The 12,114-nt window shown below is 44.1% G+C and overlaps 1 protein-coding gene across 1 annotated transcript in view; it reads right to left on the bottom strand.

Moving 5' to 3' along the window:
- Positions 1 to 426: 426 nt before the first annotated feature.
- The window catches only part of COL1A2 (collagen type I alpha 2 chain), a 35,175-nt gene continuing 23,487 nt past the window's right edge, over positions 427 to 12,114 (bottom strand). The window contains exons 33-52 of the mRNA XM_032874973.1: positions 11,825 to 11,878; positions 10,839 to 10,892; positions 10,104 to 10,157; positions 9,951 to 10,004; positions 9,747 to 9,854; positions 9,308 to 9,361; positions 8,385 to 8,438; positions 7,245 to 7,406; positions 6,538 to 6,645; positions 5,768 to 5,875; positions 5,339 to 5,392; positions 5,144 to 5,251; positions 4,932 to 4,985; positions 4,437 to 4,544; positions 3,916 to 3,969; positions 3,685 to 3,792; positions 3,118 to 3,376; positions 2,535 to 2,719; positions 1,615 to 1,857; positions 427 to 893 (exon numbers count right to left, since the gene is read on the bottom strand). Of these exons, the coding sequence (XP_032730864.1) occupies positions 747 to 893; positions 1,615 to 1,857; positions 2,535 to 2,719; positions 3,118 to 3,376; positions 3,685 to 3,792; positions 3,916 to 3,969; positions 4,437 to 4,544; positions 4,932 to 4,985; positions 5,144 to 5,251; positions 5,339 to 5,392; positions 5,768 to 5,875; positions 6,538 to 6,645; positions 7,245 to 7,406; positions 8,385 to 8,438; positions 9,308 to 9,361; positions 9,747 to 9,854; positions 9,951 to 10,004; positions 10,104 to 10,157; positions 10,839 to 10,892; positions 11,825 to 11,878 (2,130 nt within the window). The 3' untranslated portion in view covers positions 427 to 746. The remainder of the gene's footprint in view (positions 894 to 1,614; positions 1,858 to 2,534; positions 2,720 to 3,117; positions 3,377 to 3,684; positions 3,793 to 3,915; positions 3,970 to 4,436; positions 4,545 to 4,931; positions 4,986 to 5,143; positions 5,252 to 5,338; positions 5,393 to 5,767; positions 5,876 to 6,537; positions 6,646 to 7,244; positions 7,407 to 8,384; positions 8,439 to 9,307; positions 9,362 to 9,746; positions 9,855 to 9,950; positions 10,005 to 10,103; positions 10,158 to 10,838; positions 10,893 to 11,824; positions 11,879 to 12,114) is intronic.

Below are 12,114 nucleotides of genomic sequence, written 5' to 3' on the forward strand. Positions count from 1 at the left end.
AGAAACAAGGCTTCTTTTTGGTACCACGGGAGAGGATGAAAATGAGACTGGCAAAGAACAAATGCTGAATTTAAAGAAGAGGACAAGGTTGGGCAAGTAATCTGCATACTTTTATTTGGGAACAAGATGTAAAATACTGATGCTAAATCAGATGAAAAAAGAATACACAATACAACTCATTACAGAGGATTATTTCTTCTCAAATTCTTCTAGCACCATCAACGGTCTTCAAGTATCTGAAATACTATTAGCACCTTTGTATTCTGAACAAAACAAAACAAGTACCTCAGCTCATCTCCGTCTAGGTCAGCACCTAATGATGTGGATCACACTCACAGGACAGTGTTTTGAGGTAGTTTCAAACCTTTGGAAGTTTGGGTTTTTAACTTCCCTCTGTGGAAGATATTCAAAAGCCACAAGTGGTGCAAATGTTCATGGTTTTTATTTTTCAGTTTTTATTTTGGTTTTCTTACAAAGGTTGACATTTTCCACAACAGGTTGTAAGAGTGTTGAAAAAAAATTCCAAATCTTTTTTTTGGGGGGGGTGGGGGAGGGAATGAATGAAATCATATTGCACTATGCTCTGATCGATCCTCCTCCTTCTCTTTTGCCCACAATTTAAGCAAGTAGATGTGCAGCGGAAATGGAAGGACTCAGCTCTCAGTTAAGAAAAGAAGAAAAAGAAATGGCAAAGAGAGAAAGTTTTTTCAGATTTCTTTTCTTTTTTTAATTTAGGTTGAGTTCATTTATTTGAAACAGACTGGGCCAACGTCCACCCTGAATTCTTGGTCGGCACCACCGATGTCCAAAGGTGCAATATCAAGGATAGGCAGGCGGGATGGCTTATTTGTTTTGTATTCAATGATTGTCTTTCTCCATTCATTCGTCTTTTTCTGTTTGAAAAAGAAAAAAATGTATATGAATATATAAAAAATATGTATATATATGTGTGGTTATGTAACATGTATTTATATATATACATATGTGTGTATATATAAATATGTGTGTGTGTGTGTGTGTGTGTGTGTATAAAGTAGCACTATAGAGATAGTTAAGAACCACTTTTGGGCGTGTTCATTATGAAGTGTATCCCAGATCACCATGTTCATCTTTGAAACAGAAGCAGCAGGGGTGTTTTTACATATTCCAAGTGGTTTATGGCTACAGTATCATTTTTGAGGGGTGTGTGTCTTGGTAGGGAGAGCTGGGTGGGTATGTTGTGAGTAAATTTTAATTTTTCTTCAATGTATAGCACAGTATAGAGACAAATTATATGCAGACAATACTTAAGTCAAATAACATGCATATCACTACAAATTATACCTTGGGACCTTTTAACCTCAAGTAATTTTAAGTTCCAGGAAGCCCTCATCATTTAACAAACTCATGTTTAAAGAAAAACTGCTAATGCGCGGCCATGGTATGTAGTTCAGCTTTTCAGAGAATTTCCGAAGGCAAGATCTGATAAGAATTCCTCTGGACTTGCCATCTGAATTTAAATAAATACACTTACGAAAATGGATTGAATAAGGTAGGTCTCTCCTTCACCTGTTCATGCAGTGGTCTGAGCTAGAACTGCAGCCCCCCCTTTCCCCAGATGTTGCTATGACTTACAGAGCAGCCGTCCGCAAGCACATTGTAGGTGAACCTGCTGTTGCCCTCGGCAACCAGTTCAACATCATTGGAACCTTGCAGAATGACAGCCTTTTTCAGGTTGCCAGTCTCCTCATCCATGTAGGCAATGCTGTTCTTGCAGTGGTAGGTGATGTTCTGAGAGGCATGGTTGGCCAGGAGGCGCATGAAGGCGAGTTGAGTGGCCATTTCCTTGGTGGTTACTCCTTCAGTGTTATATTCAAACTACAGAGAATAAGAAATGCTAGTTAAGTGGAGAGGGACTCAGATACTAAGAGTCAAAAAAGAGATGGGGAAAAAAAGGCTGCTGTAGGGAGGAATGATGGACTCCGATCTGAACCTTGGGGAAAAGATGTTTCTACAAAGGAAACTCAATTCCCTTGTCTGTGCAATATTAGTTCCCTAGAAGGCACACAGCAACTACCAGGCTGAGGCAAGATGATCTCAAAAAGGCACCTGTTTTAGATAAGCCTTTATGTGTACGTTTCTTCTTTAGAATAAGAGAGCAAGGAGACAGAGTCAGACCTCTTTCTGATTCCCACCAGTAGGCATTCAATAAAGTTGGTGAAATCATTTGATTAAAAATTCAGAAGAGCACATGTCCTGAGACTACACAGGCATGGGCATATGTAGTGTGCAGGCTGGCACTTCCTCGTGCTGAATGGCATTAGTTTCTCCAATGATTATCAGGTAAGTCCAATTTGAATAATAACTTTAGATTGTCTGGATATGTCCAGTCACTCCATCTTTAGTGTGCAGTCCAGCACAGAACCAAAACCCAAGAAGAGAGCAGGTTCTTTTTAATAACCCCATTTTGGTAAAGGATTAAAATGCAGATCATTAAAAAGTGAACAACTTTAATATTATTTAGTTAGAGAAGGAGTGTTTGTAAGATTCCTCACCTGGGTACCACCATTGATAGTTTCTCCTAACCAGGTGTGCTTCTTGACCTTGGAATTTCTGTACCAGTTCTTGACTGGGATGTTTTCAGGTTGAGCCTGGATGCAGGTTTCACCAGTAGAGAAATCACAGTATACTTTGATAGCATCCATAGTGCATCCTTGGTTAGGGTCAATCCAGTAGTAACCTTTAAAAAAAAAAAAACCCAGCTCAGAAAGCCTCTCCTTGACTAGAGCATAGGTTCTAATAATTAGTAGAGAAAGATTTTAATTCCCATAAATAACACTGTGTGCCCACATTTAAGAGGAAGAGGATAGCTATTTTTAAGATTAGACAGTTCCTCCTCTCCTCTCCTCCATGAAAAATCAAATCAGAGTGTATTACCACAAAAAAGGCAAAAATATATATGAAGAGGAGCCTGGGACTGGGTGCTGGCTGGGAGAGGAAAAGGCTTTATTAATTAGGTATGATTCCAGATAATGCAATTTTTACTCCAAAATTTTTCACTGTAAATGTCCATGGGAACAGACTTTGCAAAGCCCAGCTCGTGAGAAGGGCCGGTCTGGCTTGGACATCCTGACTTACCGCTGCTCCACTCTGGGTGGCTGAGTCTCAAGTCACGGCATGTGCGAGCTGGGTTCTTCCTTGAGCCTTCAGGGGTAAGAAGAGTCTCGATCTGGTTGTTGAGGGATTTCAGAGTAGCATCAACTTCATAATCCTTGGGTCTGAGAGAAGGTGGTGAGCGAGGCTGGTCAGCCCTGTAGAAGTCCCCTTCGTAACCAAAGTCATAGCCACCACCACTTGGGCCGGGAGGGCCAGGAGGACCGGGGGGACCAGGAGGGCCCTGCAAAGGTGAGAGCAAGAAAGAGGAGGTTTCATATTTGGTCATAGTGAGAGATGTCAGTGACAGCAAATTTCCAGCTGAGTGTTACACACAAACACATTCTAATAAGTAAAAAAGAGTAACTTGATCCCAGGCATACTTGCAGGGACCGTACAGCTCCTTCAGTATGATCTTTACACAGTTTAGAACTAAACATATGGAAGGGGGGGAACTACTTCAATGTGTGGTCACAGCCGTCTTGGGCTAGTCTGAAGAGAATATTCCTCAGGCCCGTGATGCTCTCTATTATTTCATGGAACAGTACTTACAGCAGGACCTTGGCTCCCCTGAGAGCCACGGATGCCAGCAGGTCCGACTGTACCAGGATGTCCAGTGCGGCCGTCTTTGCCAGCGGGGCCGGAAGGACCAGCAGGGCCCTAGGGAAGAAGGACACCAAGTCTGAGTGAGTCAGTAAAAACCCCACAAGGAAGGAGAAGCCTGGGGCTCCCTCCCTGCCATAAGCTCAGTTTCAGAGACCAAGGTCTTTTAGGTTGACCTACCCTAGGACCGGCAGGACCCACAGAACCAGGTGCACCTTGATCGCCATGTTGACCCTTGAAAGAGAGGACAGGAAAAATCACACTTTCAGAACACATGTCGACAAACAGGTTTTTTTTTTTTTTTTTTTAAATTGAATGGAAAACTTTAGTTTCAATGGACTCTGGATTGAGAAAATTGAAAATGTAAAATGGGGCTCTTTTCTCCCATTATGTCTATTATATTCAATTATATTTTTTTTCTACAAGCTATTTCAGCTGTGCCATATTAGTCATTCCTCTAATTATATTTATTTTAAGTGGGGTTGAAGGACATTGTTGCCAGGAGATTTTAATATATGTATATTTCGATCTCCTCTAACCCGCACCTTTTTGTGTTGGGATGAAATAGCATTATCTCTGTGAGATGAAGTCAGCCAGAGAAAGGGAAGTGGATAGGAGTTCATTTTAGAGCGAGAGCAGTGAAAATTTGAGGAAGATCATTTAAGACCCGCATACATGCAGGAAGGGTACACTCTACTTACAGCAAGACCAGGAAGACCTTGTAGTCCATTGTGTCCCTTTAAGCCAGGAAGACCTCTGGGCCCCTTATCACCAGGCTCTCCCTTATCACCTCGAACGCCTTGTGGGCCCTGCAAAGAAAAAGGTAGACAGAGACAATTTACCTTCCTTTGAAAATGACACTTTCCCACAAACATTGCTTAATCTGTTTACAGAGCAAACTCAAAACATGCAGAGGGTTGAGAACCATATGAGTGTTACAGCCATCCATTCCCCTGATCTGCTTTAGTTGAGCCCTCCCTTAAGTGGCTGGATTTTTGTGATTATTTAATACAAACAGGCAGAGGAGATCTGGAATAGAAGAGACCTAGAAGCTAGTTGTAGCAATTCTCTACATGGACTGAATTTTTTGAAAAATATGAAATCTAGCCTATACATTATTTATTTTTTTTCATGGACAGTCTGGACTGAGTTTCCTTAAATGTTAATCTGTGAAGAAATTTTCACCATGTACTTACACTAGGACCTCTTGGACCAGCAGCACCGACAGGACCCACAGAACCAGCAGGACCCTGCAAATTGGAGAAGCAAAACCGAACTTGTCAGCCAAGCCCAATCCCTCCCACCACCCCCCTCCCCCGGCTAAAGCCCCACAGTTCCCGAGTGTGGGGAGGTCAGAGTGAAGCCTCCAAAGAGGACAGCACCAAGAGACTGGTATTTACGAACTTACAGGTTCACCGCGGTTTCCATGTTTGCCAGTGGGACCCACAGGGCCATGAGGACCAGGTGCGCCCACAGCGCCGACGGAACCAATGTTGCCAGGGTAACCGCGCTCTCCCTATCAGAAGCAAAGTGAAGTTTAGTATCCAGCTGGCCTGGATTCTAGTCACTTTTAAATTGGAGAAAGACAAAGAGGTGTGCTGACCTTGTGTCCAGGTTGACCGTCACGGCCTGGGGGACCATCATTCCCAGGGTTGCCCTGTGAAGATACCACACCAGTTAAGGTGCTCAGGGAGGCTCTTTACCTCACCAGCCCCTAGAGTTCAGCTCCCCTATCTTCATCCCTCCCGGTGCTCCATAGTGAACCGCCAGTCAGACCTAGAGTTGGACCTGCCAATTAGAACTTGCCAGGCCTGTTTTCTGAGACGTGTTTTAAAGAGCCATCCCCCAACCCCCCAGCCCAAGTAATTTTTCATATTTTCAATAGCAGGAATGGTCACGACACATAGATATCATGGAGAAACAGACCATCTTGTTCAGAGACTTGGAACAAGAGAAACTCAGCTGAGGACATGAAGCTGTGCACAGCGGAACACAGCTGAGTTTGATTGTCCAGACCGCATGTTAGACTCACATCACGACCAGCTTCACCAGGAGCGCCGTTGACTCCAGGTGCACCCACAGCCCCAGGGGGACCACGAGCCCCAGGTGGACCAGCAATGCCGAGAGGTCCAGGTTCACCCTAGAGGCAAAGAAGACAAAACATTCCTCTTGTTGGACTGAGCGCAAATCTCACCCTCCCAGCACAATCCCGGCTAGGAGATACCGGCTGGAAAAGAGAAAGTGCAGTGAGGGAATGGGCCACAGGATGGCAAGAAGCATCATTCGTGTTCCCCTCGCCCTCCACACTCAGAAGGCCAGTTTCGTGTAATTTTGGAATGTCGCCCCATACTAGGTGAGCCTGGTTGCATCTGATATTGCCAATGAAATGAATTCACAAAGTTGAGAAAGTTTATGGAGATGAGAGGATTCCTAGTTGCTGTCATGTATCAGATTTAATGGAATGATTCAGAACTTCAGAGTTTCATTCTTCCTACAGGATAAATGATGCCAGCATTTCATGCTGCAGAGGAGTAAATGCAATTAGAGCTTATATAGTTCTTAAGCATGTAAAAAGAACAAAAATCATTCTGCATAATGTTAAGCTGTATCTTTATAGCGTGTGTCTAAGGAAGGTGGTATTAAAGCTTCTCAGATAAGTGACATGTGATCTGTATAAAGAAAATGCCATGAATAAAAAATCTTAAGTGGAGTTATTCAGTGATCAATCTGTCACATCTGAAGTGGCAGCTTTTAAAATCTTTTATTATGTTAATGAGAAGAAGAATGGTGTCAAACACTCACCACAGATCCAGAAACACCTGGTAGACCACGTTCACCTCGAGAGCCTGGGAGACCCAGAATGCCAGGAGCACCAAGGAGCCCTTGAGGACCTGGGGTGCCAGGAGGGCCCTGAAAAAGAGGGAAAATACTATCACTGGGGAGCCACGAGGTGGTAATACAGGTTGGCTTGGCAAGTATATTTCTTTGTACCTGGTTCCTCCCTGAGACCAATGGGACAAGAGTGAAAAATGTGACTGAGATTAATGAAGCCATCCGGGGTGGTGCAATAGAGTTTTTACAGAATCTATGCCAAGAAGCAAGTTTTGACCTTGGCCTCTAACTGAACCCAGTCTCGTAAAGGCACATTTCAGAGTAACGATAATACCAGACGTAGCGTGTTTAAGACATTGGTAGCTTACGGAGATGGATTCGTTTACAATAGGATGGCCATGGCAGTGGGATTCTGTTCTAATCCCAGGAACAGTGAGGTGCCATTCTGATCAAACAGTGAGTTCCTTCATTTATCGTCATCCCCATCTAGTGCCTTCTAAGCAACTGCCAGAGCTCTGACAGCTCAGTGTGTGCTGGACAGATTTCCTGGCTTGACTGAGCTCTACATGAAAGCCTGCCGTACTCATCAACAGATACACGCCACCTGAAGATCTGCGTAAAGGCTTTACTGTAATTCAGTACGAGGTATTACCAGAGAAGAGCTTGAAATCACTTACAGCGGTACCAGGCTCTCCAGAGGGACCCTTCTCGCCGGCAAAGCCGGGGGGACCATGTGCACCGGTTTCTCCCGTTCGGCCAACTGGACCTTGGTCACCCCGAGGCCCACGGAGTCCTTCTTTACCAGCAGCACCAGGGGGACCAGGAGGGCCAGTGATACCCTGTGAGCAAATGACCGAGTCATTTATTCTGTTAATGGTCGCAGACCCAGGAGAGAGCTGCTGAAGTTCTACAGAGGAAGATGCAAATAGCTGAAAGCGACAAAATGATATCCTGGCCATCCCGGGGCTCTGCTGAGGCTCTGTCACATTCCCTCTAAAGGAGAGAGGCAACTCCCTGTCCTCCTCCTCCCGAGGCTGTGAGAAGGTGACTAATTGCGTTCGAGGCTATGGCAAATGTCTGTGAGGAGAAGAAATGCTGTGCTACTGGGCCTCTGGCATCTTGGAATGAGAACTCTGGAGAGTGAGATGAGTGGGTCGTAAATGAATGGGACTTTGGGTTTGGGAGGACTCTGCTCATTTCTTTTTGAAGAAAACCAATACTGGCATTTTGTTCATAATTGAGGAATCAGATATGCTCTCAACTAGGTTTAATTAAATGCCTACAGGGAATGAAGATTTTTCTGTTATGAACCTGTAAAAGGATTCCAAGAAATCAACATCTTTGCTATTTTTTTTCCCTGAAACCTTAACCGGAAGACTTAATCCTTGGTAATTAATTAAATTCTCTTGAGTCCTGACAGGAGAGTCTGAATCAGAATTAAATTAGAGGCCAAACCACCTTTAAATTCAGGAACAATTATACCTTAACAACGGAGGCAGAATGTTGGCCATAAAGGGTAATTAGATATAGAAATATCTGATATGTGACTAAAACTGTTCTGTTTTTTTATTTTTAATGAAGAGACCATGCCCCTAAAAGGGGACTTGTGTTCACATGAATAAAAGCCTCTTAAGCTGATCTTATAAAATATAATCTGTGATGGGTTTGCCTTAATGTTTCAGGAAAACTGATTTCAGACCAGAAAAGTAATAGCAAAATATTAGTAGCAGGTTTCCAGAGAGTTTCTTGCCAGTTTCCTACTAGAAACAAGGCCTTTTGGCTAGAGTAAATGACATATTTTGAAGTGATTTACTTACAGAGGGCCCAGGAGGACCAGTCCGTCCAGCAGCACCAGGGAAGCCAGTAGCACCCTAAGAAGCAAGCACATTGAAGTTCTACAATCAACACCAACTCTAGGGATTTGGGTAAGACGGCAATTTCTCCTCTGGCCAATCCTTAATACACGTGACCGAGGATGGACCAAGGAGCACGTAGGGCAGCCTCATACAGGGTATTATTTAACAAGGACTCCGAAGACCTCCATGTCTGCACCTCTCTCCCAGCAGCGCGCCCCTGTCACAACACTCGTATTTTGCATTAAGGCTCTGATGGTCTTTTTTGAAATGCTACCATATAACCTGACGCTTCTAAGAACCAGAAGACAAGACACCATGCCATTATTACACATTGATGTGTAATGTCTTATACCATGCTATCTTAGCCACCTGGCTGGGTACGAAAGAAATGAACACTGGGGAAGTACTTTTGTTTCCAGAGGAAGGTACAAGAGCAAAACCAAGAGTATTAACTGTGGTCCAGTGAGAGCAGGAAAGAGTGAGTGCAGCTCATTCCTAGGGAGGTTCGGGTCCTGAAGGGGTCAGTGTAACAGCACTGGGCAGGTCAGAGAAAGAGCATGGTCAGGCAGGAGAAGGGGGGGCATCAGCAAAAGGACAGGGGGTACCAGAGAAATTATTTTTACCCATTTCACAATTCAACAACTGGGGTTAACTTTGGTTATTACCTCAGGTGAGGCGGTAGCAACATGCACTGCAGGAGTTCTAGTTGGGATTAGTAACCCACCATCTAACTTCAGTATCAGAATTCCTCTGAAAAAAGTGAACCTGGATCTCAAGAGTCTCCTGAGTATAGTTCACAATTAACCAAAAATCTCCGAACTTTCAAGTTGTTTTTAATAGATTCTAAAGAAAGACATGTTATCAGAGTCCCTTGAAATACTCACAGGGGGACCGCCATCACCACGACTTCCAGCAGGACCAGGGGGACCATTTGGACCCTAAATGGAAACAAACCAGAAAGACATGGGGTCCAATCACAAGACATTTCCTATAAATGTTGCTTTTTTCTGCAAAGGTAATCATTCCCATGTCTATTAGAGACAAATTCAGAAATTAAAAATGATGATCATCTGTGTCATGAAATAAACGTCCTTGCTTCAGTTCGACCACCCTCATGGGTTATACTAAAGAAGTAAGAGGGGATGATGTTTATGAAACTTTACAAAGTATAAAGTGGAATGCAAATGTTAATTCTTATTTTTTAAATCATCATCTATCCAGTATGTTCCTGGTACACAGCAAGCGCTTGATTGATCTATGCTGAATTGTAAGAGTTCATGGGTAATGACACAGGCCATGTAGAGTACAGTGAATTCAACTTACAGAGGGGCCAGCGGATCCGACAGGGCCTGTGGGACCAACAGGACCGTTTTCACCCTTGGGCCCTTTGGTTCCTCGCTCTCCTTTAGCTCCAGGTTGACCAGCAGCACCCTGTTAGAGAGGAAGAGTTGTGTCCGGGTGTCCCAGCTCACTCTACGTGCCAGCTTGAGGATGTTTTCAGATTAAGTTGCGTCCTAGGATACTCACAGCAGGACCAGCAAATCCATTGGGGCCAGCGGGACCGACCTCACCACGTTCACCCTGGGTGGGGGGAAGGGATATTAAGAATAGCACAGCAATCTTAGGTTTATTAAGGTCTAAAAGTTATGAGTGTCCCGGATGACCCAGGTTTCCACTTACAGGGCTACCTCGAGGACCAGCAGGACCAGCAGGACCAGCAGGACCGGCTTCACCCTATAATGGGATCAAAGAGGAGTTTGTCACATCAGTGCTCACAGAGGCAGTAAGGAGAGGGACCGGTGATAGAGAACAGAATTTTCAGTTGTGTCCGAAGAGAAAACCACATCTCAGGAAGTAAAATAAAATGGATTCTTACTGTGCTTAATATTGTATTCATTTTGGGGGGAAGTGGTATTGGTCATACACTTGCAAAAACACTATAAATCAGTGCCCACAATATGAGGAGGAGGACATTTTAATTTTTAGATGGACACAGAGCTGATCTATTTGCTGCAATCTGTGCAGTACAATAAATAAGGTCTATTTTAAGTGGACTGTTCAATGTGAAATGGGCACACTATGTATTTTATTGATTTTTTACAATTGAAGGCTTTAAGGAGGCTCAGTGCATTAGGATATTGTTAATGGGCAATGGGGAAAGTCTTTAAAACAAATGATAGGGATTAAAGTATAGATCAGATAGCTGGCACATGTAGAGGAAGGGAAAGAGAACTTTAAACACACAGCATTTGTTTCCTGTGGCCCCATCACAACAGATAGGTTTTTAAATAAGTAGGCTCTATACCAAGCCATAAAAATGAGTTGCGGGGGCTCTCTAGGGCGGGGGCAGGCAGCAAACCTGTCGATGCTGCTAGTGGCTCCCAGAGCCGTGACTCCATGAGAATGCATGCTTACCCGGTCACCAGTGGCTCCCGCGGGACCAGGGGCACCTACAGCACCAGGAGCACCCTAGCACCGAAAAGAAACAAATCTTATTAATTATACCCCTAGGCCATCAAAGGTGACCCCTGCCATTTCCCCTTGCTGTGCTCAGACCGTGACCGAATGCTTTCACTGCACACTCAGGGTGGACATGGAGAAAGCTTTTGATGCACTTCAGTTCTAATTATCCAAACCATTAGAAGCAGCTCTCGGGAGGAAAGTACCCCAGTGATCAAGGTGACAGGAATGTGGAAGTCAAGGGCACGTTAGGAATTGGGGAGATCTGAACTTGCTGCTCTTGTCAGGCTTCCCGGAGAGCAGCCAATGAGCAGCCTTGTTTGAAACCGCCAGGGCTAGGGGATTCAGAGAAAGGACGATTTTCAGTGTGCCAGAGGGAGGTGTCGGCTCTGAGGGAGTGAGGAGAAGAACCAAGGTAGCCAATGGCCTGGAAGAGCCATGTTGCCAACTCTCCAGGCAGGGTTATCATCCCTCCGTGGCATGATCTTTGGCCTCTCCATTGGCATTAACAGCTAATCACGGGGGCAGCTCTTGGAGGGAAAAATTCTTAGGCCACATATTTGAATAAATGGCACCTTGTGTGAGGTTCTGGCTTCTTAAAATGCAGGTGTTCCTGGTCTTTTTCCAAAGTCCTATAATAATCACTTAATGTTCTATTAAACCTAGAGCTATTGGTTTATAGTTTGTACTCAGTAGAGTTAACACTGAGGAAGGTAGAAAGTCATTCAGGTTATGCTTTTCAAAGGGATAAGTTCTGTTTAATCTTTCTTTTGGAACATGTTAAATGATCCTACAGTATATAGATCCAGGAAGGAAAGGAAGATTCTTACTAAACCCAGATCCTCCTTTTGTCAGTTCTGTCTTGGAAAGCTGCTCAACTCAAACCGAATGAAATGGAAACACAACAACAGTCTGAGTACAAACAACAACACTCTACTCACACGGGCACCATCTCGGCCTGGGTTACCAACTTCACCTCTGAGACCAGTTTCACCCTGAAAGTATGAAGCAAGAGCAACTTTTGGTTTTCCGGCCCAATTTTTGGATCAAAACGAATCCGCAGTGCTTTTACAGAAGATCCCACACACCTCTAGTCCTATAACATTTAGTCACGTCTTGAGTCCCTACCCTTCTCTAGGTTGTTGAATGAGGGGAAGAAAAAATGTGAGGGAAAAATAATTCAGGGCCCTCTCCAGATTATCGTGAAATATATTCTTTTCTAATTTCCATA

Source organism: Lontra canadensis, unplaced genomic scaffold, assembly GCF_010015895.1.
Source record: "Lontra canadensis isolate GAN:19392208 unplaced genomic scaffold, GSC_riverotter_1.0 scaffold2, whole genome shotgun sequence".
Lineage (NCBI taxonomy): Eukaryota > Metazoa > Chordata > Mammalia > Carnivora > Mustelidae > Lontra > Lontra canadensis.